The sequence below is a fragment of the Anabas testudineus genome, chromosome 12, assembly GCF_900324465.2.
Source record: "Anabas testudineus chromosome 12, fAnaTes1.2, whole genome shotgun sequence".
NCBI lineage: Eukaryota > Metazoa > Chordata > Actinopteri > Anabantiformes > Anabantidae > Anabas > Anabas testudineus.
Window position 1 is genome coordinate 9991108 of NC_046621.1, and position 27104 is coordinate 10018211.

At 39.6% G+C, this 27104-nt stretch overlaps 1 protein-coding gene across 2 annotated transcripts in view; it reads right to left on the reverse strand.

Annotated features, from left to right (window-relative positions):
- Nucleotide 1: 1 nt before the first annotated feature.
- Nucleotides 2-27104, reverse strand: part of itpk1b (inositol-tetrakisphosphate 1-kinase b) — a 29636-nt gene continuing 2533 nt past the window's right edge. The window contains exons 3-12 of one of the 2 annotated variants that reach the window (XM_026354256.2): nt 25164-25188; nt 17113-17238; nt 12710-12827; nt 6130-6228; nt 5917-5957; nt 5460-5625; nt 3331-3420; nt 3038-3105; nt 2782-2944; nt 2-2610 (exon numbers count right to left, since the gene is read on the reverse strand). In XM_026354256.2, the coding sequence (XP_026210041.1) occupies nt 2291-2610; nt 2782-2944; nt 3038-3105; nt 3331-3420; nt 5460-5625; nt 5917-5957; nt 6130-6228; nt 12710-12827; nt 17113-17238; nt 25164-25188 (1216 nt within the window). In that variant the 3' untranslated portion in view covers nt 2-2290. The remainder of the gene's footprint in view (nt 2611-2781; nt 2945-3037; nt 3106-3330; nt 3421-5459; nt 5626-5916; nt 5958-6129; nt 6229-12709; nt 12828-17112; nt 17239-25163; nt 25189-27104) is intronic. The other variant, XM_026354257.2, reaches the window with a different exon arrangement.

A 27104-nucleotide genomic window follows, 5' to 3' on the forward strand; every position in this document is an offset into this window, starting at 1 on the left:
CCGAGGTTTCATGTGTTTAATCTGACCTGTTGTTTTGGCCGTTTAATTAAAAAAAGGTCACAAAATTGTGGATTCCTCTCAATTACAGAACTGATAAACGACATACTGTGCGGATGTAAGTCTAGGCATATATACACGTACTGTACAAGACACCTAAGTAGTAAACATTCAGGTGGAAGCTGGGAGCGTGATGACACTGTCTGGGTTGCAGACATAACCGAGGGTAGGATTAACCATGTATGTGTCATTTAGAAGCACAATAGGGAACCAGAGATGGGACACACGCACACAGTATAGTGGTATACACAGATATCAGCTTTCCAGCTTCAACAGGGCTGCACCTTCAACTCTGCCCCAGTTTTTAGGAGATCCCCATCCTAGATCAGGAGTTTTCCTCTGAGCCTGCTGCAGTACATTCAGAATGTGTTCTTGCTTCACGACACTTGAACTGCAGGGAGTTAAAACAGAATCGTGTAAGGTGTCTAGTCAAAACCAATTCCCAGAATATCACTGTTGTCCTTTTGTCCCAGAGAGATGCTGGTGGGATGGCACTACTTTTACAATCCCAAGCAAGAGGACAGTCACTTTGCCACAGTCACCGATGAAGGAAATAACAGGTAGGAGAAGCTCTCTGGGACAAGAGGAGAGAAAAAACAGCAGGCTCAGGGGATTGCAATAATCTGTATGCACTGCAGCTTATTCCCACTAGATGCTAGAGGGAGACGACAGAAACCTTCTGTCCCTTTGACACCACCTGTACAACCACACCCAGCATTTAACCATTCCTCAAGCAAATATCCACAATTGTTCACGTGCTTTCATTTATATAAAACATTTTCACCATAAAATCTCAATAAAATAAAGTTGCTCTTAGTAGATGTAAGGACAAAGATATTAACAAAATTGCAGTAAAAAATCTCACAGTGAACACTGGGAACAAAAACTGGATTTTTCGCCACTTCCCCTGCAAATGATTTTTAACATTTGACACAAATACAGCAGCTGAAACAGAAGATGGGTCGGAGTGTTAAGCTTGAATCAAAGGAACCAACTGGACCTTTTTGTAAAAGTACTGTTAGAGAGTATTTAATGCAGGTCTGTAAAGCTGAACTAATTCCTCAGTGATCTTAAACTACTGTCATTCAATGATCGCAAAATAGTTCAAGCAGTTTACAGGATTTTGCCTTATTTTAAGTTGAATAACTGATTTTCTAATTAACAATTCAATGAAATGTGACAGCAGCTGTAAGTCAAGTGGGCCTCGGAAGAGTATTCTTCTCACACTACAGATAAAAGCACTGAAGACATGTGGAGCCTGTTTAAGGAGACTTCAAAACCATGACGTGATGTGAAGAGTTCTCACAAGATCCCACTGGAATTCAGGGAAAGAAAATCAAGGAATTCTCTGAAGACGTCCACAAAACACAAAAAGGAATGTGATCCTTGTCTTCCTGCACCATAGCAACTCAAACTGGGACTCAAACAAGGATGTGGCTTTTTTTTTGTTTGTTTGTTTTTGTTTTTTTATATATCACCCAACGCTCAACACTTGACGTACAGTAAAACACTCCTATGAACAATGGTGCAGCAATCATTAAAAAACTTGGTCACATGATCACAGAGATTTTCTTTTGTCTATTTAAGATCTGAAAATATGTTTTCTGAAGTTAATTTGATGGCACTCTGAAAAGTAAACAGCTTAACCTTTTGTGTTCGGACTCATTTGCTCGGCCACAGTCACACAGCAGCCCTGGATCTGTGGAGTAGTGTTCAAATGCCCAGTCACCTCCCACTGACTTGAGTGATACTGACCAGAATACACACACATATCACTGGCACGGTCCGTCTCAATGTAAGTGTACCTGCGAATGTCTGAGTGTGTGTGTGTGTTTGTGTGTGATACAAGGGATCATACATTGCACATTTAGTGGCACATCTTCCTCCAGTCCTGATTCAGTCATTCCCATTAGCTACCTTATCTGGACCCTTTCATTACAAAGAACTCACGCAAGAGAAAAATAAAACAAATCAGCTATTAGGCAAAAGTTCCCAAAAGTTCACATTACAGTACTGTTAAGTCTCATTAGACAAAACAAAAAATACAAAAAGGCAGAGAGAAAAAAGCTTACACCCAATCACCATCATTTTCAATAACTATATAGGAAAAGGTTTGATTAGATATATTATCATCATTAACATCATAATTATTATGATTATTATTCATTATTATTGTCACCATCGTCATCTGTTTTTTGTTCAGGGATCAGACAGAGTGGAGGCAGAGGATCAGTCACTGGGAGGACGCCTTGGTAGCTATCGTGGAGACACAGTGCTGCTGGAAGTTGGGGGACATGGCCGAGTTGCAGCCGAGTCTCTGGCGCGAGCCCTTTAGGCCTCCCTCGCCCTCTACTATCCAGGGGCTGCTGCTGGCATCTTTGCCCAGCATGCTGCAGCAGCCGGGAGCCTGTGGTGCGTCATTAGGTACCGTGGTGCTCACTGGCAGGCCTTTGGGCTGCTCGTTGGCAGGGGTGAAGTCAGGGTTGTGGCTCTGAAGCACGCTGCTGATGTGGTTCAGGAGGTCATTGAAGAACTCTGGTACACCTTCATAACCTGGAAACACAGGATGACATTCATCTGTATTTAGAAAGAACTCTCAGGATTTGGCAGATAGATTCAACAAAAGAGAAGCATTTAGCTTTGACAATAGCATTAGTGACGCAGAAAATGAACAAGATGCTAAAGCAAATACAAACCACCCAGTGGAAGGGAGGCTGTACCTACCAGGGAATGCATTGATGTCAATGACAGCGTGTTGGCCTGTTTGGTTGTTGATGATGACATCAATGCCAAACAGGGACACGCCCAGTGCCTGCCGCAAGGATCTGGACAACTCTCGGATGACATCGTCACTCGGTGGCTGAGACACTCCCTCTACGTTCTCTCTCTGAGACAGACATACGTGCCAGATTATGTTAGCAACAAAACTCATGAAATCACACAACTAACTTGATTTTACTCAATGTTGGCGTGGACATACTGAGGTCAAGTCTGATGATGACTCTGGTTTAGAAACATTGTGGCTGTTGAAGAAAATGGCTTTCCTGTCTGAGAAGGAAACAGAGGAAAAAATGTTAACTATACAGCACCTTCACATAAATCCCTTCACTCTTTGCACGCTTCATTGTGTTGTAGATTTAATTTCAAATTGCCATTTGTACCCATCAACCTACACTCGATAGCCCCAGTGATTTTTCTTTTTTAGAAATTATTGGAAATTTGAAAAAATCAAAACGCCGAAATCTCATCTCTCATTTACAAAAGTATTCAGACCCTTTGCTGTGGGACTCCAAACTGTGGTCAGATGCTTCCTGTTTGGGTAAATTTCCCCTGAGATGTGTCCTGTACTTGATTGGAGACCACCTGTAGCACATTGAATTGATTGGACAGTTTAGTAAGACACATACCTGAATATGTAATGTCCCACAATTCACACTGCACGTCAGGACACAAATCAAGACATGACGTCCAAAGAACTCTTAACACTTTTGGGAGGCATAAATCGGGGAAAGGGCATAGAACCATCTCTAAAGTGTTCAGTGGCGTCAATAATGCTGAAATGGAAGAAGTTTGGTACCACGAGAATTTAGGTCACGGAGATGACGAAGAACTAAGAACCAAGTCTCTCAAGTCTTCTGCCATCAGTCTGGTCTTTATGTGATGATCGAGCAGTTAAGCAGAAGCCACAGCCTGTTGTACGTTTGTTAAACGACATAGACAACAAAATATTGTCTCGTCTAATGAGAAAGCAAATTAATTAAATTAAAATCTCTTTGAGCAGAACTCCGAGGCATATGACTGACACCCAAGGTACTGCTCAATACCTGGGTAATACCATCTCTACAGTTGTGGCAGCGTCCTGCTATACTGCCGTGCTGTGGCAAGGATAAATGCAGCCAAATATAGATAGGTCCTTGAAGAAAACCTACTCCAGAGTGCATGTCACCTGAGACTGGGATGACAGTTCACCTTTCAGCAGGACAATGAGCTAAAGCAAACAGCCAAGAGAACAATAGAGCAGCTTCAAGGTTGGTCTCTGACTGTCCTAGAGCGGCCAGAACAAAAATCTGAATTCCTTTGTACGTGAGAGATGTCATGTGAGGTTTTGATTTTTATTCAGTTTTCTACTTTTCCATTATGGATTACTGAGTGTAGATTGAGTGACATAATTTGTATTTCTAATTTAATATTAACACCTATAACACAAAATGTTAAAAACGTGAAAGAGTCCATCTGCTATTTACATTTCTCAACTCAGCCACTAAGTGGCAGCAAAGCTTTAAAGGTTGCTTGGTGAAATCAGGCCTTAATAAAATGATTGTACCTGTTATTGGAAAACAGACAACTAAATCACCCTGGTGTGGAGTCATTTAACCTTTCTGAGTCATAGGCTTGTCATGTTGAATGTTCACCTAAGAACAAAACAACGTAATATGTTTGCCTGAGGTGAGGGATTTTGTTTGAAGCAGTGATATATGTGACAGCATGGATTTTAAACTTTATTGCCTCCTTTTTTCTTTGTTATCGTTGTAATGATTAACACTAGAGAATGTCAGAGACAGAAAATAAGGGTGGGGAGTGGGGGTGGACAAGTAAATTCCAACACTGTCCAAGTAAATATGCCCCTTAGCTTGTAGTGGGTAATGGTAATGAAGAGGCAGATGGAGCCTTTGATTCCCAGGCTGGGTGAACAAAACTTTGATAGAGGTATTGGAACCAAGGCTGGATGAGAAAGATCATCTCTCACGCCACTATTTTTAAATTCTGTCCACATGCTAACCCCCAATTCTCTTCATCTTCATATTGTTCCTTTCTTTTGCCTACACACTGAGGATAGTGAGACAGTACAGTATGTATCCTCTCTGGCTGCAGTGCACAAAGATCTAAACACTGTGCAGACATAAAGCTGTGGTATGTTGCTTTTTGTGTTTGACAAGTGCCAAGCTTTTCTGCCGTACCCGCTCAGCATTCCAGGCTGAAAGCAACTGTTCTATCTGCACTGTTACACAAAGCAGACGACTACGCTGATGGTGAAAGTGGTTTGCATGAGGGCCTCTCCTGTATCACATGCAAATACTGGAGCCATTTGAATCAGGGGACAACCCTGTATTCAAAGCTGCATCGTGGGCACGATGTCTGATGTGTTTATGGAGAAAATACAGTGCTCCTCTTGTTTATTTTCTGCGGCATGTACCACAGGGCAAAACTCAATCACACTCTACTGCACCTCTTAAACGGGTGAATAGGTCCTATCAGAGGGACTATACGAAATTTTACGAGGTCTTTTATTGGCTAAATTGGAGAAGCTGTGTAACTTCTGGCACGTGTGGGTATCAGCAGTCCTGGGACTTCCCAACCTGTCTCTCTCTCTCTATGTCTCTGTCTGTCTGCTGTCTTTTCACCTGCTGGTCCAGCCGGGAAGTTCTTCAGTGAAGGTCTCTCCACCACAGTGTAGGAGTCTCCCACCACAAACACCTTGTACAGTACTGCGTTGTGGTTGATGAAGCTCTGGATCACACACGGAGGCTTCACATCCTTCAGGTCCTCTTCACTGAAGATAATGGCCATCTGTGGACAGGAGGACACAGTGCTTCAACCCAATCACCACTCTAAGACACTAGTCTAATAAAACAGACTCAATTCAATGTTGTGTGGAGGAATAAAGGCTATTAAGTCATCCTGACAGGGTATTGATTTCAGCTGACGCAACAAGAGACACAAGGTACGGCATTTTACCTGATTTTATTGTTTGGACTTGAGTTTAATGACAATGTTGTGACGGGTAAAGTGTTAAAATACTGCTTAAGTGCAGCAAACCGTAGAGGGTGTGGGTGAACGCCAAGCCTTGGGGCCACTTACCTCATGGGAGTTGGTGCCATGAGCCACCCGTGTTTTGCAAACTAAAAAGAAATAAAGGCAAGGAAAAATAAACAGAGCATTTAGCAAGGTAACGGAAAAAAAGCAATACCGAAAAGCAGTAGTAAGCAGTGTAAAAACATCTCTCACTGAGGCCTTTTATTACAACAATGTGCCAACAATTATATTATTATATTACTTTACTTATGTACTTACTAAAAGGGAATGTGAGTCCTTGCCTCCTGATTTGCTCCAGCACATCTGGGCTACACTCGGTATTTAGGACCATGAATGGAGGAGAGCAAATCCTTTCATCTGGTAAAAAGAGACATAATAAAACATTGATAGAGAGAAAATATTCTTCTCTTCAGTTTGAAAATGTTCCATTAAACAGTAATAACAGAGCTTAAACGTCAGATACTTTGGTCCTGTAGAAAATAACACAAAGAATATTTCTCTGCCTTTAATTTCCTAAAATAATTGATTAGCATATAAAAATAATCAAAAACACCCTGAGGTGAGGTCATGAAATTGCATGTTTTACTTGACTGGTAGTCTGAAACACCATTTTCACCACATTTTCATCAATTGACATAATATACTACAAAGATTAGTTAGATCTGAAAACACAAAAGACCAGAATTTCTAGTAGGAACCATGTACAACATTACAATCGCGGCACTAACATAGTTTTTCTGCCTCGTGAACAGATTTCATGGACAGTTTATTTATTAGTTTAGTATGTTAACGTGTAAGTGCCATATGCAGGTTTTGAAGCAGCACCTGAAGCTATTCTTACTTATGACCTGTGTGACACACACACACACACACACACACACACACACACACACACACACGCACACACACACACACACGCACACGCACACACACACGCACACACGCATTTTCTTTATTTCAGTCTTGTGACAAGTTTAGACAACAAACATCAGATGACATCTGAGGCCCAGAGGTACAAATGAAGTTCTCCGGAACTACAATATACATACAGGAAAATGCTGAAATACAGGAAGACATGCAATCTCATGAGGAACTACAGACAAGTCAAACTAGCTGGGGATATAACCTGAGCGAGTCAGTGAGTAACTGCCGCCCAACAGCAAACTCAACAGGTGTGACAGCACAAAGCAAACTAGGCCATACCTTCATCAAACACAATGAAGGCCAGGACAAACAGTCGACGTTTTTTTTTTTTTTTTTCACCCATCGTCATGTTTTACATCACACCATGTTTGTTTACATTGTGTTTTTACATCACATCCTGCTGGGGCAGCCGAGTCATTTCCGATAAGACTGAAAGTAACAAACATCCTGCAGCTCTGTCATAGTTCACCATATCAGGACTCAGAATACAACTACATTAATGCTGTGCCGACTGTAATGTCTCCTCTGCAGCAGGTGTAAAGTGTGGGGTGATAAGGCAGCTGGTTGGCGATATCGCCACAGGAAATCAGCGAGGAGGCCAAAACAAGAGCTGGCAAACTGCTAATGACAAAAACACAATAGAAACACACCGGTCTTTGTGTGCTGCAGGAATCAGCAGTGGCAGGGCTCTCTGCTCGCACTAGTGCTGAGGTCAGGAGAATCTCATTTGCCTACATTAACTCCATGGGAGACTGTTGAACTCTGTGTGTACACTGAGCCCCACAGACATTTATGGCTCCTGCGGCAGCCAGATACATACTTCCAATGTCTGGAGTTACAATGAATGATGATGCAGTGAATTTTCAGAAACGTAAAAGTCTTCACAGAGACTACTTGAAATTGTAGAACAGGTTCCAGAGAAATTAAGCAAAACCAGATGCTGCTGTGTGAGATGATAAGATCAGCTGTCCTGTGTTATAAGAAACAGGAAGGTATAGTTTTAATCAATATTCTCATTTGTCATTATAATTTTGTGCTAGATGTAGTTAAACTCATTTTGATGAGAAACCTTTTTTATTTTGATAAAACCTTGTTAATAGGAAACATTTAACAGATGAATTAAGAAAATCTTCAGCATATTAACTGATAATGGAAATATTGTAGGGTACATGTAGGATTGTTGTATACATATATATGTTTGATGACGTTTATTTTCAGTTCACAAACCAATTTCCAGAATAATGTTTTCATCTGCCATAATTAGGCATGCACAAATGTCAGTAGTTTTTCTTCAGTTTATCTTTACATATGCAGGATTATTGTAAACATTCAGATGCAGTCACTTAAAAATGAAAGTGGTTTAAATGATCTGACTCGAGTGTTGGTTTGTTAGCGACATGTCCAATTGTCTGACTTTGTTATTGCAACGTTGCTTTGCCATTGTGTCTCAGCAACAACTTCAGTGAGTTCAGTGTTACCACAAGTGAGAGAAATGATGGCCACAGTTACAAAAACAAAAACCTTAGACAAAATAACCTGGAAAAATCCTTGACGTTTTTCCTTGTGATGTGTCCCTGACGTTAAATGTCCTCCATCTCTACAATTCCACTGCTTCACTGCTGCTGTTGAGCTCTGACCATAAGAATAATTTCCTATTAGAAACACTTTTATTTCTACTAAAAGGAATTAATCTACATAACTCAAGCAATCTAAAACAGATCCAGCATGATGTTGGAAACAAATGTTTCTGTTTTTAGCAGAAAAGCCCAGATACTTGGTGTTGCTGCTCTGTACCTTTTCCCTCTGCAGTCAGCTTTGGGATTGGGACCCATTAGTCATGTCTGTACTGGTTACAACCACATTTGTCATACTAATGTTATTTTACCAGGACAGGAATAGCAGTATAATGCCTTTCAGAAAACAGTTTGGCAGGGAAAATATCCCTGTTACATCGGACTGATAGCGTTACCATCTTGTCAAACATAAACCATCAAAACACCTAAACCTTGTCAAATGGAAAACATTTCAAGCTCCAAGTTAAAGATTTATAATAAAGAGACAAGGGAGGGTGGATAAGAGTGTGTGGCCAAGTTTGTAATAGTGTGCATGCTTGGCTTTGGTTGACGCTTTAGGGATAAGGGGGTGGAGGGGGTGGAGGGGAGGATCAATCTCTGGCTCTGTCTAAACACTGCATGCTCGCAGCAGACCCAGTGGAGCCAAGGACGACGTTTACAGGACTCCATGATGACATGCATTTTAAATGTCATTATCCAGTTACACTGCTTTTTTGTTTCTCTTTTTATCTCACCAGGACATCCGTGGCATTTCCTTATCCATCCAGCTATTACATCATATTTCTACATGCAAATAAACATATAGACAATGACTGGTGTGGTGTGGTGGAGAATAAACAGAGAAGACATTCCCCAACAGGTTGGGTATAACAACTACGACTCATGCGGCATTAGGTGCAGAAAAATACACTAAGCCGAGTTACATTAAGCTTCATAATGTGCAGAGCTGTTTAGGTGGAGGGCTGAACCATCTTGTTGCTATTTAGAGCTTGTTTCCTAGAAACCTCAGCATCCTCTCTCGCTGCTCTCTCTGTGTCCATCTGAGGCAAAGCAGCAGAATTTTCAATATTTTAAAGTGAACTCCTAACGTGCCTATGCCTGAAGAGTAATACATTTCACATAATTGTTAAAAGGCTTATACGCTTAATAACAATTGATCGTCATTTACTATGAAAACATGGACTGTTCTATCACATGAGGTAAATCCCATACTCATGTAATGACTGAGGCAAACTACAGGCGAACTTGACACGCAGGAAAGGTTTACCCATACTGGGCACTGCTCATGCTACAACTATGATTAAACATGGATAACTTCCATAAACGAAATACTTGTTTTACTGATCCTTGCAGGGACTGGGACGGTCTGCTTTAAATACAGTTGCTGCAGGCAGACATGGGGGTAGGCTTTTAGTTTTATAGGAGAGTTAACTTAACAACGGTTTCTATCTATAACAACAGGCCAAGATATCAAAACGTGTGTATATAAAAGGAACCAGTGACTTCTACTCAGTAACATAAACAATTACCTTGCTCTGACTCACACAGGAAAGACAAAACTAAGTCAAACACCAGAGTTATGCCAAAGTTTCAATAAACAAAGCTAACAGTGCTAATGTGACCCATGTTTGGCTATTTTCTAATAAATGTTCAGTTTAGCTAATTCATCTATTTATGTTCATTTTAATTTAACAATGCAAAGCAGCTAAATGTACTGTGTCTGGGGCCATTTAACATAGAGAAACTCAAGTGATAAAATAATGTTACTTTCCAGAGAGAGCACAAGTGCACCTCAAGTGCTTCCTGCTATTGAGTACTTTTCTGAGTCATAGTACCAAGCATGTGAAGCATAGCAGGCTCTCTGTGGCCTTTTAGCACTGGGTTGCCTTGGCAGCTGCTCCAGGACTCCATGGCCACTGCTGATAAGGAAAAGGAAGCAGCTCTGCCTAAGAAAGCAAGGTAGACTTTCCATATACTCCCACTTTTCTACTACCATTTTACTTTAACCTTAAAGCCTTTTCCTCTAATACATAGTTTTTTCTAGATAGCAAAGAGTATATTTATCCTTGGTGACCTGTTGTTTTTCATTATATTTATTGTTTGGCCAATTAATTGAGCCAATCTTTGACATTTCTAATTAATTAGTATCGGCCAATGTCTGCTCTCGTGGCAGTTGAGCAATAAAAAAAAATTCTGTAGCCTAAATTGGGGGCATTTCACATGTACATGAGACTTAAAATTACCACATATGAATGTGAAGAAATACCCTGCACCAGTGTGGGTGACTCACCGGGATGCATCTTATTAGCACTTGCAGGGAATGCGATTAACAGAACACTGAAAATACAGTTGCGGTATTTATGCTGCAGGTCATCCTCTCTGTGTCCATGGGTATATACCAGATCCCTTGATTTCAACAACATTTCCTTCACTTGCATCTTTTCCTTGGTTCTTAGTCCCTCTTACTAAAGATGCAAGGAGAGATACAAGGAAAGATGCGAGTACAGTGGAACCGCAAATCAGAGGAAATGGGTTTTTGGAAACATGAGACATCCATTCTTCTTCTGTGACGTCTGTTTGTGATGACAGTGGCTCTTCTGGATCGAATGTCAGTTGCTGTGGTCACAGTGGTCTGGTTTTGTGGTTGGTTTAGGGTTGCATTATTTGTATTTGTCAAAAATCCTAGTTAAGATGCACATTTACCACCATCTGGACAGTGTGTTTATTCTTCTCAGTCTACATGACATCAAATGTAATGTGGTCATTACATTTATAAGTCAACAGCCTAGTCAACAACAGGTTTCAAATGAAATGTTGGTCTGGTAAAAGACTTCCACAAAGCACAGTCTTGTGTATCCTCACTTATATCTCCTAAAACAGGAACATCTTTTGGAGTGAGTGAAGATTCGTGATTTAGTAACAAGAAATAAAATGAATTAGAGGAATTGATATTGAAACTGAAAAAACCCAAAACAACACATTAGCATTATATGTTGTCCATCAACCTCCCTGCTCTCTAAAGATTGGCATTGGCCATTAAAAAAAAGACAAACATATTGGCTGAACACTAATTATGATGGTTTAAAGTAACTACAGCTGTCAAAGAGGTTTGGTATGCAGGCAAGTGTGAGCAGAGAGCAACACTTGCATTAATGGAAGCAGAGTGCTGAGAAAAAATGAGCTTCCTATAAACGCAGCAAGTGAGCCATCATCTTCCTCTTCAATCCAAATATACACAGTGAGACAGAGTGATGCAGCTTACACTCCTTGTTACGTAACAGCCATCATATCTGTTTGGATAAAAAGATGACTTCTTGTGGTCCTATTTTTAGAAACTACTGACGCTGCCGACATGCTGAAACGCCTCTGATCCGCTGCTCTGACACCAGATTGCAGCCTCTCACAAAGTCATGGCCGCCTGTTGAAGTAATACTTAAAAGGTTTATGTTCCCTGCCATGTATGGGGGTAAAGGAAATGTGGATGACTCATAGGTTTGTTTACAGTGTGTGTGGGTAGAGAATATGCTCCTGTCGTTACTGCATTTCTCTGCCTCCAGCCAAAAAGACACTGCCCGCTGTTTAGTTAATGGGTTCAGCGACAGGGAGAGGAGTTGCTGGACCTACTCAAAGGCACGTTTTGGTGCATATGTGAAAAACACACAGAGCCTAGTTCATAATGGAATTAGACAGGGAAAGAAGATGCTTTTGTTGTGTGAAAGGGAGAAGAGGTATTATGATCTCAGTTTAGCGCTTTGCCAGAATTAAACATCTGTTCGGAAATATTGAGTCAGATAATTCAAGTGCGATGTGACAGCAGCGTCATATGTCATCCATGTGTCACTTCTGGAAGTGAAGAGAAAAGACAGAGATCCTGCACCACATAGACACAAGAGAGGGACAGAAACACTAATTGTATTTACTTGATTTGCACCAGTGATATGTTGTGTATTGACTCTACTCACAGAGTAAGAGCTGGGTCACAATACAAAGTGACAAAGCTAAATTAATTTGCATGTCTCTGATTGTGACATAATGACTACTTGCGCAGTCGTGTCAATAGGACAATAGCTGAAACCAGTAATTTTCAAGGGCACGTATTTGAACCATCCACTAAACTGACAAGTGACAGCAAACAATGTGGCCCTTAGAGCATCTAATATAGGACTTCAGCAAAGCAGGAATTCAGTCTGTCAATCAGTTTCCTGATACTTGAATGTTAGTTGATGTGTCAAATCTGATATTCTCCTTCTACTAATTGCAGCAAAAATGCAAAGTGATTTGGTCTGAAACGTGTCTGTTTTAGTACTGCCCCCATATTCCTCCTGACCTCAGTGTCTTACCTTGCATACAGCTCTCTATCCTGTGAACAAGCTGGTAGGACTTGCAGCGGTCCAGAAGGGTTCGGATAGCTGGTAGCGGGTCCAGGACGATGGTCTCTGGGTGAGCATCGATGTAGTCCTGAAACACAGAGATACCATTGAACATAAACCTTTTTTATACTATGTTCACATTAAAAAGCCCTGTTCAGCATAATCTTAGCAACCTTTGGTAGAAGCAGCAGTAAAAATGACGGTGACAGACAAACATAAATATTGTCGACATAGTTTTTTTGTTTGCATATTGTGCCGCAACACTAGAGGTTACAGCAGTGTGTGTGTGTGTGTGTGTTTGTATCATTGTGATGACCAGCATGTATTTTCAACCTATGGAGTAAGGACATTTTAGCCAGCCCTCACAATGAGAAGGGTGTTTAAAGAGCAGTTTTGGGATTGAGACTAGGTTTTAGGGTTAGGTCCAGAATTTGTTTTTTAGTTTGGGTTAGGGTAAAGTTTAAGGTAAAGCAGTGCATGTGATAAATTAAAAATTGAAACAGTAGATTACCTGACTACGTGACAGTAGGGGGGTAGGGAATGCATTATGTCAATGAGCATCATTACAATAATTGCCATGCAAAAATATGTGTGTGTGTGTGTGTGACTTATTAACTTGATTGATCATTTGATCAACTATGGAAAATTATGATGGTCAATCATTATCTATTATCTAATTTTGTAGACTGTTTCAATGTTTTAATCACAAATAACAAAGGCACAAATGCAACCACAGATTTTGATGTGACACACACAACATATATACCTACGGATTAGGAATGTTAAACAAACATTCAAACAGTTCAAAAACTACAAAAAAAAAACCCTGAACTGAGGGTCAACATGCCTCATCATGTGTGTGTTTATATGCAAGATACAGTACATGAGATGTATGCCAGCTGGTCTGTGTAGGTTACATCACTGCATCTCTGCATGGACGGCTGTTAGGTCAGCGTGAAGTTTGCGGTTTTACATAACTGCACTCCCTTTCTCTTTTCTCCTGTCTGCTCTCCTCTGGCTCTGTCCCCACACCACCCCCTCTGCAGCTCTCTGTGCTTTCCACATCTCCATCTCTGTGGGACTTCTCTGCCAACCGTTTCTTCCGAGTAATTTTTACAGACTCTCAATGCTGTCAGGTGGAGCTGGCTGGCCTGCACATTACACAAACAGCCTGCCTGCTCACATCACAAGCCTTTAAAAACACCACAGCTCCACTGTCATACACAATTGCATGACATTAAACACACGCAGCAATGCCAGACACCCACCCATACACCAACAGATGCGAAGCTATATCACAATTGTGATGTGACCCTTGTGATACACACTGTATATAAACAAATGTCTTGCCTTGACATGGAGGACCCATCTGTAGGATTTTCTACTAACGGTCAGCACTGATTAAAGTCAGTTGAGCAGTTATGTAAGTCAAACACGCTGCAGCCAAAAAAATAAAATAAAATAAACCCAAACTAATCTACCAGGAGTTAAGAGAAATACTCTGCTCCTAAGAATTGTCACTTGCTGATTTTTAAATCTCTGAAGAAGTGCTGTTAAACACAGACAGGAGTGGGAGGTGAGATAGAGATGAACACCGGCGAGCAGGTGTTGGAGAGGAAAAGGGCCAGACGTATGTTAGTGTGGGTGTAAGAGAGTAGGTGTAGGGGCTGCACATTTTCTGCTCATTTTTTCAGGGCAGATGTATTTCCACGAGGAAAAGAAAAAAAAAAAAAAGGTCAGTAGAGAATTTAATCTGTGCCACTGGTTGGAAGCCATGTCTGTGTCGCCACAGGCATCAGACCTGAAGTGAAAAATAATTTTTAGCACTACATTAACCTCAACTAGATGGGTGTGATTTATCACATCAGCCTGAATCATACAAGCTGTCGGTCACGGAGATGCCCACTAGACCTAATTTAAGTTTGTAGCAATTTTCACCTACTTAACAGTAAGTTCCGTATTTTTTTTAATTGTTTACAACTTCCAAATGCAATATAAGCTATGTTGTAAGATAACATTACTGACATTTTTACTTTATCGTAATTCTTCATATGTTAAAGATGTTAACAAATGTTAAGAAGTATCTCATCCTCCTTCACAGATTACTATTAAAGATCACTAAAAGAGACCATCATTTCCCCCATTGTCCCAGGTCTGCTATGCACATGGCTCACACCTCAGGCCACTGAATCACCAGAGCACATCCCAGCCTGACATTTTGTTTTAAATAAAGAGCTACTTTAGAGAGGAAGGCTTATTCCCTCCAACACACAACAAGGTTATTTATGATCACAGCTGTGTGATATTTGGAACGCTTATATTTCCAGCGGAAATGTAATCACAGATGACAGTTGTGTTCAGGTAAACAGAACTGAAGAGGTAGAGACAGAGCTGCACCACAAAGCTGAGCTTTTGATTTGCCAGATAATATTTAATCCAACCTTCATCTACAGTCATAAAGAAATCCTTATAAATAAACTTCCACACTTAGGAGGAGAGTTACCATATGCTCCCAAACCATAGTGTCTTTGATTTAAGGCTGCAACAAATCATAATTTCATGTTAATTGTTTCTTTTTTTGAATTTCCTAACAATCAAATGGTTATAGTGTATGCAGTGCCACCAGTTCAGGTTTGAGCCCAGCTCGACACCTTTACTGCATGTCAGCTACAGCTAGTACTACTGTTACTACTACTAGTACTACTACTCAAATAAAGGCATAATTCTCCAAAAATATCATTAGTCATTCACTAATTAAATAAATGAACTCATGTTATGTAGCTGGGTAAGTGTAATTGTACTGTAAGTTTACTCTAAAAAAATGTTCTAATTTATATCAGTTATACCTACTTCTTAGTATTATTAGTATTATTATGGGGAAATTCCATTGTTGTACATGATCAACATTGCTGCTATCTGTAGAAGGTGGGGATTTGTACTTTGGCGAGTTTATCTATAGTGCTCTTTAGTCAAAGTGCTTATAAAAAATAAGGTGTGTGTATTTGTTTCAAAATGGCTTATAGGTCTATAAAAGTGTCCAAATGCAGCCATGTGTTAATATTGACCAGGTTCTGCTGTTTAAGTGATTGCTCCACACTGACATCCTGTTTGTCCTTCCTAATTGAGCAGGCAGGAACATGTTGACATGATGGCATGATGCTGATCATGATTATAGCTCTTCTGACGTTAAAAGAGAGAGAGCTCAAGTGGAAACTGGTGGAATAAAATTAATTTTCACACCATCTAAAGCACTGCCAGATTAATAAATAGACACACATTTTCAAATGTTTGTTCACATTTCCACATTTGGAGCTGAGGCCTGCTGTCAATATGAGACGTTCCTTGCTTCTGCAAGAATGAGAAAAACTGTCAGCTGAACTTCAGCTGTCAGCATTCAGGTTTTATGAGTCAACACATGTTCAAATATATACACTAATGTGCTTTATGTTCCTGGAGTTGATTCGAGGCTCTGGCCCATCTCTCTGATTCCTTGACAACCCTGTGATTCCTTGAACTGGGATCTTTACAACTGTAAACATAAAACTCCATAAATGTTTATTGCCCATAGCAGTGACACTACTATCCACTGCAACACCCTGTAGAGTTTAGTCTTCATCTTCTCCATTTCAAAGTGTATCTGAAGAGAGCTCTATATCATGGGTACAGACAGCAACTGGGCCATAACATTAGCCATGTAAATATAGCAATAGTAAAAATAGCTAAGTGTCATTTGAATTTGTTGTAATATTTTGAGAAATATAAATACCTTATGCAAAGAAAAAAATTAAAGAGAAGAAACCAAAGTTTAATGTTATATGTAGTAGAAATACAAGCAGCCACCGACTACAAGTACAACCTACCATCTGACAAGTTCACAAAAAAGAATACAGAAACTATATTGTAATACTCTACCACTATATAGTGGTAGAGTATTAATACTCAGAGCTGAAGACACGTTACTCAGTAACAAACAATTACAAAGGTTCAATAACCCCTGTGTGATACGCTTTTCATAAGAAGAGAACATCACAAGCCCATTTGCTGACGTAGCGCATGTGGGCGAAAGCATTTACAAAATATTTCCTGTCATTGACAAAGAAGAAGAACAAGAAAAAAATAAATGATTTACCCATTGCATCACTTTGCTTCTTCTGTGGCATAACGCAAACACAGGTAGTGACATTAAATGTATTAATTATTAGAAACTGAAAATAAACCTCAAACATTTAAATTAAGAGTGTAGTACATTTAAATATTTCATGCTTGTCCAAAATTATATTCAAGAATAATAAAGGGCTGCTCTTTAATCAACCACATTCCTAGATTGTCTTCTATTTTTAAGAACCCAAGGGATAGGACAGAAAGATGCATACCTGTACTCTCTGCACCAGCAGCACAGCCTGTGAATCATTCTGGTCAGCCTCCAGGATGAGGTCAGTCAGTTTGTGGATGATGACATCCAGGGGACCCTGGTCCTCCAGAGGCTGGCTCAGGTCCAACTAGAGAGAGGAAAAACAAGCACAGGTCAAAGGTTATCCTGCAAACAGGACCATCATACACTCAGCAGTTCATTCAGAAATAGATATACCTACATGCACACACATAAAATGTTGATTTGAAATATAAAGTGGTGCAAAGGATCTCCTTTAGTGACTTACTAGCCATGTTACACTGCACATTCAAGAAGAGTTCACCGTGCCAATACAGCCTGTTGCTGTGATGTGTAAACCGCATCAAGAGGTAGTGTCAGAGGCATGGTGAGTACAGTACATTTCAACTACAGTTGTCATACACTGTATTAAGGAAGTTGAAGATCACAGTTACATTCTGCTTTGTTTGAGCAAAGTGTTTGTATGATCAGACATTACGGTAAGAACCTAATAGTTGGAGGAAGGCAACAGAACAAGGTGGTCAGTTTTTTGTGACATAGCCAAACCAGTTGTGTATTATTATGCTTAAACAGACCACAGTCTTACTTCAACTCTAACTTTATCTAGTAGCCACTTCTTACTCTATGCTCGTCATAATGGTCCAATGGTTTTTTTCTCCAGCCTCTCATCACCCACATATTGCTGCAGGAAACTGCATTTGTGACCATAATCATATAATCATTTTGTACTTAACAAGCATCAACTGTGTTTGAGTCCAAATCGTATTCAAAACTAGCAAAGGCACATTGTGGTTTACCCACCAAAAATGTTTTGAAACCGATGTATGTGTTATGTGTCACGTTAAATGCCACATCGCTAAAACCAGGGGTACAGGTTCATGTGTAAAATTAACACTGAAGCACCTTCATGGAGGTCATCTTTAAGTTCTGTGTAAATAGGCATAGGCGCGTTAAAGAGGGGACCATCTTTTCACCAATGTCTGCAAAACCTGCAGGAAAGTGGAACACTATCAGTGTTGCTTCTGGCAGAAGAGAGGGAGGACAGTAAAAGCAGCCGTATACTGTATTTTACACAAAATCTAAATAAGCGTGTTCTGACAAGCAGTATGGTGGAGTTTTGAATTCAATCAGTTTGTTCAGGCGTCAAGTCAGAACTTGTCAAAATTTCCACGTTAGCTCCTTTGCTGCCACCAAAGCATTGTTTCATTCAACAGTTTTTAATGTTTGACCTTTAGATAAATTGTTTCTGTATTACCCACCGTTTATTCACACCAGATTTATCTTACTTGCAGTCTAAAAAAAACAGATGGAAATGCATCATATTTATTATCCTGCTACATTGTAGATATACATACCTATACATGAACCAGTTCACTGACCAGATAGGCTAGATAGGAGGCAGCACGAGAGACAAAGTCTAGGACATACAGAAACCTGCAATTACCATATTTATGAGCCTGATTCATGGCTGCACTTGACTGCCCTGTTATTTAAAACAACCAGTCTCATATACAGTGTGGGGGGAAATAGACAGTACACAAAATAACTATATGTAGTATACAGAATTATATCTTTCATTGAGTTCTGAAGTAAATAAATTACGTTAGGTTAATTATTTCCTGATTGTTTACTGCTTTGTCAGTGAGATGGATTGCCGTCTGAACATATAAACATATTTTTAGGAAAAGCTTAACTAATTTGGGGAAGTCATCAATCTGCCACTTCCCTCCTTGTTTTAACTCTGTCAACAGAAAAGAGTAATCTTTCTGTCCCATCTCATACTTGTGCTTTAAAAAACAAACATGCATATTCTTTTCTGCTTTTTTGGTTATGAAACAGCAGAAAAAAAAAGCTGCAATTTTATAGCTGCAGACAGAGTTTATGTTCTATTTATTTTGAATTACACCATCAGGATTTATTTCTGGTGTCATCCATTTTACTATGAGTTACAAACTATCTCCCTCTGGCCAGACCTTCAGTCTTGCTGAGCACATTCTACAGCCAAAAAAAAAAAAAGCCAAATTAGCATTCATTTGAGTTTTTCTGCATTTTAAGACTGACTCCATTGGTCAAGTAGTCACAAGTAGTCACAAGTTGTCAAACCAGCTCTCCTAGTGTGATAAGATTTATCTAGGTTAGCACTTGAATGCACATGCATGCATACACACACGCGCGCACACACACACAGGAACATTACAAGACACAGAGAAATGTTAGGCTTTAGCATCCAATGGTGAGTCTTTTGCTGATGAATATGTTAAGTTCAGTTCAGGAGAGGCCTATATTCAGTCAGAATGTGTGGAGATGGTTGTGATAAACAGAGATGTGTAAGATCTGGGTGTGAGTGACTATATGCTTTGAAAATGCAGGCTGCTGAGAGTCTTTTCCTGTCTTTTGGTTGGTTCATTGCAAAGATCTGTCTGAATTTGAGATATAAGTTTATATGAGACAAAGACAGCAAGACAGATAAAGCAGTGTTAGCTGTCCGCAAATAATAAATGCAGAAATGTATCATAAAGGAGTCAAAGTATATTTTTACTTACTAATCAAATATCTGATATACTATCTTGGGCTATTTGTCTTCTAATCTAAGTAATAACAGTTTTCGTCTTAATTTATTTTATCATAAAAAAGCCAAAGACTGAAAATAATTTATGACGTCCTATCTAATGTGTAAAAAAATGGCAACATGGGAAAAAAGCACAGCATTTAAACTAGCAGAGCTGCTGCTGCATAATGTAGCTGTATACCAATTCATCAGCTAAAGAGCAAATGGGGATCCTCTTTTTATTTCAAACAAAAGACAATTCAGCAGCACCTGTTCAAATAAGCTAGAGCAACTGTAGGCAGGACTCCACCGTCCTTTATTCTGTACAGATAGTCCATGAATCAAGAGTGACAACACCTAGCCATATGGGCGTGGATCAATGTACAAACTGTAAAACTGTACAGAGTCTCAGTTGGTTTAGGGTTTGCTGCAGTCGGGGCCATCATTTCCTGGTTAATGATTGTGAGGGGTGTGATGCACAGATGACTAACTACAGTAGCCCTGGTCCTGCCCTGAAACGTCAACTGAAGAGTGCCAATTGAATTAGATACCATGTTCTTTACACCAGTTACATAATCTCAGTCTCAGTCTGAGAGGGAATGGGACTTTTTTATGTTGAGCAAGAACAACCTATTCAACAATCATAGAGTCTGTACTAAGAATGGCACCCCTTAGCATCAGACTTAAGCTATACTTCCTTAGGAGCTCAATATGCTACATCAACAAGGAATTTCTTTCTCTCCTCATCTAAAAACTGTTGGAGCTCATTCTCCTCCACACTCGCTTCCTCTGCTTGTAGAAACATGCCCTACAGCTCAGAAGTAACATGCCAAAACGTATACAAGACCACAAGGCTGAAAATGTTCAGTAGAAGGTTTGTTAGGACTGACACATACTCAGCATTTTCATAACTCTTGTCGCTGCATGAGTGTGGACCTGGGCTAAGTAAGTGTGGAGGCCTGGGCTGTGTAATATATCTGAAATTCTATATCATGGTATAGAGTGACTATTGAAATATATTTTCTATATGTTATGCTAATATATATTGTTATTTGCACTTTGCCCAGAATTAGAACTATTATTAATTAAAATAATAGATATCACAAAAGAATAATGTAAGATTTCTATCACTTGTTATTATAAACATCATATCACAAACCATAAGCTTGAGGATAAAATACAACTAGTTGTGGTACATTTAATATAAATACTATATTTAAATACAACCTGCAGATGTTCTGGGATCTCAGATGTTCAGCTGGTTTATCGGAAACCATGTGGCTGGGAAACAAGTAAACACATGCAACCATGACCTTAATAGAATTATATTGGTAGGTCAACAATCATAAAATATCTTGTCACCTGTGGATGAACTATTTTTGTGCCTATACACTAGATGCTGCGAGAAGCGGTGTTGACAGGGCCCCTGCAGTCGCATGAGGTAGAGCAGGTCACTAAAAACCAAAGCATTTTCTCTCGTTTTCTGTCTAGCAAGCAGTGTCAATGTTACGGGCCTGGGTGGACGGGAATTTGCCTGTACTCCACTGAAGCACAGCATTTAATCTCTTGCTTACACAACACAGAGGGCTCATCGACAGCCTGGCCCCTCCACAAAAACAGCAGGGGTCAACACCCCCTGGCAAAGACACACTGCAGAGGATGAAGCTGTGCACAGACAGAGTGACCCTGCTTTAGAGATCATCCAAAAACCCAGCAGTAAAGTCACTGATGTCCTGCTAAATGCTAAAAGCAGAAATGTCAGCTGACGTCTCTGCAAGTCCCTCTGGGATCATGGGCTAGCAGTGGGCAGCATAAAAAACACATTTGATCCTGGAGGGAGAAGATAGGCCATGGCCAATACATTTACAGTTTTGATGTAAGCCCCACAGCAGAGCACAGTTTTAACCTGGGGAAATCTAAAAACAAAAAAGTTATTTTGAGCCCTGTGCGGACTGTACTTCAATACACAATTTTAACATATTTCTGTACAAGTACAAAGAGTTCAAACCGCATGAAACACTGCTGGTCTGTGTCCCTATGCTTGTGTCCTTTAGATGTCTCCTTCTACGTAGGTACCCTGAGCTGGATGTCATCTCACCTGGCTTTTGCTTTGTTGTCAGACTAGCAGAGAGAGAGAGACTGAGTGCAGACAGATATGTGATGAATTATTTATTTAGTATGCTAGTGTAAGTGATAGATATGTATATGAGATAAACTATGGCTGCTAGCCACATCTCACATGAAGTATGAGACTAAACGTGAGAAAGGATGAGCAGGAATATCGAGCTAAAAACCATATGGAGGGTGAAACTTGAAGCTCATTAGACTAATGACCACCTCCACAGCATCCTCAGTCCACAGAGAAATAAGACTTAACCTAATCTCCAACTTCAGCGTATTAATCTTGATAAAGGCTCGAAGACAGTTGCCTCTTAACTATTACTCAATATGTGAAAAGTATTTTTAGAGCACTTTAACAGGTAGACTTATGAATAATGCAGGATGAAAATTAACATCTCTAAAAGATGCTTTAAAGGCAAATAGAGAAACAATTAGGAGAGTTCAAATTTTTTTTAGGTCTGCTGAGAAGGACTGAGGATAATCAGGGAGTTACAGTGAAGTCACTGTGGATTTTATCAAACATGTCTCATTTGTTATCATCATCGTCATCATCGTCCCTCCCTGAACTATAAGACTGCTCAGAAACTCCACTCACACACAATACATATAGGAGCTGAGGAAAATAAATACTGTCTTACATCACTATCATTTACTATTCTTTACATGTGGGAAGTAATGAGTGATTATACACTCACTAGTTTACTCACCAGTGAGCAATTAAATTAAGATTTCCAACACTAACCATCGTCATTTCTCTTCATTGCTGTCTGCTACTTTGATTTTGTTTGTTGTAATTACTTGCAAACCTCGGTGATAAAGTTTTATGCTCCTTTCTAATCATTTGCTACAACTTAAATTATGTGACTAGGAGCTAATTCCTAATATTGTTCATCAATCAGCTGTCTTTTGATCATTAAATACATTCCAAATTCAATATGTGGGTGAGATACAGTAGCATGGTGAAAAAAAACTTTAAGTTTCTAAGCACTTACTATATAATAAAAACAGTAACTCAATCAATTCCTTGGACAGCCCGCTCAAACGATGGCCATTTGCCGTGATGGGTTCTCTCTCTAAGAGTGAATACTGGCTTCCTCAAGACTGAGCCTGGTGAGTTAATCTCATCAGTTCGGTGATACAGACAGGCTAATGTACGGAGCTTTGGGAAAATGGCTCTCATGAGCTTGAGGCTAAAGGGTCAGTATTGATGAGTTGCTGCAAAATCCCACAAAGGAGGGAGAGGAAGGGTGGAGGAGTGAAATATAGAGATGAGACGAGTGTAATATTCAGGAGCAAGCTATAGGCTGCACAGAATCATAAAGCCAAACAAAACAATGTCGTATTATCTAAAATGTCTACACATCATTTTTTATTTTAAATGTGTGACTTTGTAGAATTTAAGGTAATTTTAATTACCTTAATTGTTCATAATCTGCTGAATGATTTTAATATTTCAATGTCAAGATAAGGCAAAAGAAAAAAATGTTCATTTCTGAAACTAATACCAAAGAATATTTGACCAGCTTTCTCTTTCTATTTGACCAGCTTTCTCTTTCTATTTGACCTGTTTTTTTTCCCCATCAACTAATCATTTCAGGCAAAGCACAATGCTGGTCATTCCAGCAAATCAGTTACATAACAAATTGCTGAATTCACATGTAATGGGACTGTAAATAACATAAACTAACAGTTTATTTTACCAAAAAAGGCCAGGATACTTTCGATATCCAAGGCTGAGGTGTTCACCACCAGGAACAGACACAGTGGACAGGATCAGACCACAGGGACAAGGTTAGACAATTAAACTAGCTGCAACAGATAAATATGTAGCTACACTCTGTTTCAGCCTTCTGGAGAAGGTTAAATGCACTTGAGATCCAAAAAAACGAACTTGTGGTAGACAAATGGAAAGAGTAACTGCAACATCCCTCGTTTAGTAGTGAACATACAAGCTGAACATGAGTCGTCTGCAGTGGCAAGCTAAAATTTCTGTGTAATGTACCACCACTGTACCAGCACTGCAGGTGCTTTTGCAACTGCACTGTACCATGCTGTTATCACTTTGTCTCTAATGCATCACTCATCTTTCTTATTATTAATAATTCATTTAGTCATGTGCTTTATTGTCTCTAGGTGGAAATCTGTCTGGACCGACTTTAAGCACAAGAACAAAAAATTTATAACAACAAAATAAAAGTTTAAAGGAAATTCTCAGTGTTGCTGGGCTCAGAATTCAAGAGTGCAACAGGAGAAGACAGCTTTGTACACAGACTTGTGTAACAAGGCCAAAGCATTACAATGCCTGCCATTATCTTTGCATGTGATGTGGCCATGACAGTACAGCCACTGATTGGCATTGGGTGCATATTGGGCAACCAAATCACCAGTGTGGACTCAAACACCTCTGTGTACCTTAGAAAACCGAGCTTATTACATTTGCATTTACAGCTCAGCTAAAAATAAAGAGAGTTTATACTGATTTGTTGAGGGTAAAAGAACAAGTAGAAAACAGGTACAAAAGAAATGGTAAAGGCCAGAGGTTTGTTTAAGTGCCGGGTACCCACAGCTGAGGGTCTGTGAGGATTTGGTGTCTCCCAGGAGGGGCTGAAAGCACAGTGGGAAACCAAAAACCCTGCTTACTTTGGGACTATTCCCAGGACAAAGCTCTTTCTAAGTGTGCTGATATCGTCAGCACAGAGAGAGGAAAAAATAACCACAAAGCTTGGGAAAAAAGACCCCCCAGTAAGACAAGAGAGAGAATTAAAAAAGAGAAGTAGAGTAGGAGACTGGGAGAAAAGGACAGCACAATTTCAATAGCAGCAAGCACTTTAACTGACAAGCACTTTTCAGCGCTGAGCTCCCAGGACTTAGTAACAATTGTTACTATGCTGCTGTATGTGCTGCTTTTACTTGCTTAATGTGGTGTACTGTGCATTTTCCATGAATTACTACAACCTTTCCGTGCCTCCAGGCTGCATTTAAGTGGACATAATTCAGCACCCATCTTTTACTAGAGCTAAGTAATTACTAGAGGCAGACCACTATCTAGTATGCCCCATTCAAGTGACACAACACTTTGCAGAGTTAAGAGAGTTGTGGTCAGGTGTTGAAATACCGTGGTGGGATAAATTGCATCACAGTTTAACAACAGTCTGCACACTGTGACAGATGATGCTTACAGACTGAAAAAACAAGACTGTGAGGCAACAACAGGTACATAAAAAATGGTTTGGTTTCAACTCAACCTCATGGCATTAGACCAGAGTCTTTTACATATAATGTATTTATAATGTAATTTAAGATCTACCACGTAAAACAACAAACAACTAAAACAGTATGAAATAAAATAAATATTGTACACTTACCTGAACAACTTCTATTCCCCTTTTCCTGAAGAAAAAGGACAAAAAGAACAGTCATGAATTTGAACTCAAATAAACTGATGTGCTCAATCACAAACATTACCATGCACTGAAAGTACCTCAAAAGTTATGATGGCAAGATGCAAGACAAATAATGCAACTTCATGTCAGGCTTTGTAGGTGAGGATATCTGTGCTGTCTCAGCACAACATAACCTGTCTCTTAAAAGATTATAAAGCTTAAAGATTAAGAAAAGGAAGAAACTTATAAGTGCCCAAAAACTACAAAAGAAAAAAGTTCCAGCACTATGCATTTTTTACTTTTTTACAAGTGTCATTCAAATAATATAACTTTCATTTGGTTCTTTCATGTTAAGTAACTGTGTAAAACTGATTTTTTGCTTGCCTCTCACTGCATTTCTTCCCTTTGTAATGTCAAGGCTCCTTTTACTCTCAGTGTAAATGAATGTCAAAATAGTTCCTCTCCACAAGAGGAATTAAACAAACTCACAATGCTCTTCAACAATCTCACTACATAGACAGTTAAGGGACATGAGATACTGATACATTCGCTTATCTGCATCTCAGGATAAAAAATTAGTTAAGAATTATCCCAAATTAGTTAGTAAATTTGTTTTTTGAGCAGAACAACAGAGTCAGATCATTGCAGCCAAATTGCCACCCTAGAAACTGGAGAGATCTCTACTTTTCAAAAACGACAAAGAAATACTAGTCGCTGGATAGAAATCGGTTGCATGGCAACCAGCAGACACCCACAAGAGTGCCGTTCTCAGTGGAGGTGACTATCATAACAAGACAAACCTCTACGCAGTTCACACAAGGAACCAGGACAAACCACTTGTGCATAAATTTGAATGTGAGATTACTTCATCTCTATTTCAAGATGAGCTTTACCAGAAATCTGTTACAGACACAGATGTTTACACTAACTCCAGCATTGAAGGAAAAACAACTGTCCAAACTTAGAACAGACAAAAGGGCATTTGCACATTTCTGGTGGAGCGTCCCCTTGTTTGATGCCAAAAATTAGGCAAGGAGATTCAGCAAGAAAAAAAAAAACTAAATGACCAAAACAACCAGCTTCTAGCTGGGAGAATTTACGCTGAAAACAAACCCAATCCAGCACTACCAGCAACCTGGCCTGTCCTGTTTTTGAGTTTATAGCCCCATGGAAACAGCAACACAGCCATTCACTGCTTCACAACAATGTGGATATTTAATACTGCGGCTGGTATTTCATCTGGCTTGAATGGAGCCTTTAGTTTCGTCTCACCTCAGATATGGAGATCTGTCTGCTTGGCTATATTGTTAAGCAGACAGCAGAATGAAAAAGGATGGAGCAAAAGAACCAGCAGGCCAGGACTAGAACTTTTAAAATAGGCTTGAAACACAGGAGGTGTAATAAAAAAAGACATATCCATAAAGCTTAATCTTACTGAGTGATATTTATTGTACACCACATACGTGACTACTGCAATGAGGAGTAACAAAGTTTGAAGTGTGGGGGTTTAAGATTGTGTTGAGGAAGCTAATAATTGGTATTTTAAATCACTATCAATTAATTAATGTGATTTAGCAAGTAACATTGGGTTGAGTCAGATAAAGAAGGTCAAGATTTTCCTATTTTTCCTGCTGATGCATTGACGCAATCACTTCTTTACATGTACACAGTAGGTGAAGCTAATTGTAGTCGCACCAGATTTGTTATCATAGCGAGCAGTAGGCTTGCCTTGACAGGGTGACATGAAAATATTTTCATATTATCCAATACTGTGGAGGCTGAATGTTTTCAAGGGCACAACCTTTTTTTCATTCAGGTGTGTGAGTCATTAAAAAGACTAAATTGCTGTGCAAGCTTATGGGATACAAACATAAATCCAAACAGCAGGAATCCCTAAAGTCCAGCTGCATGAGACAGGGCAGA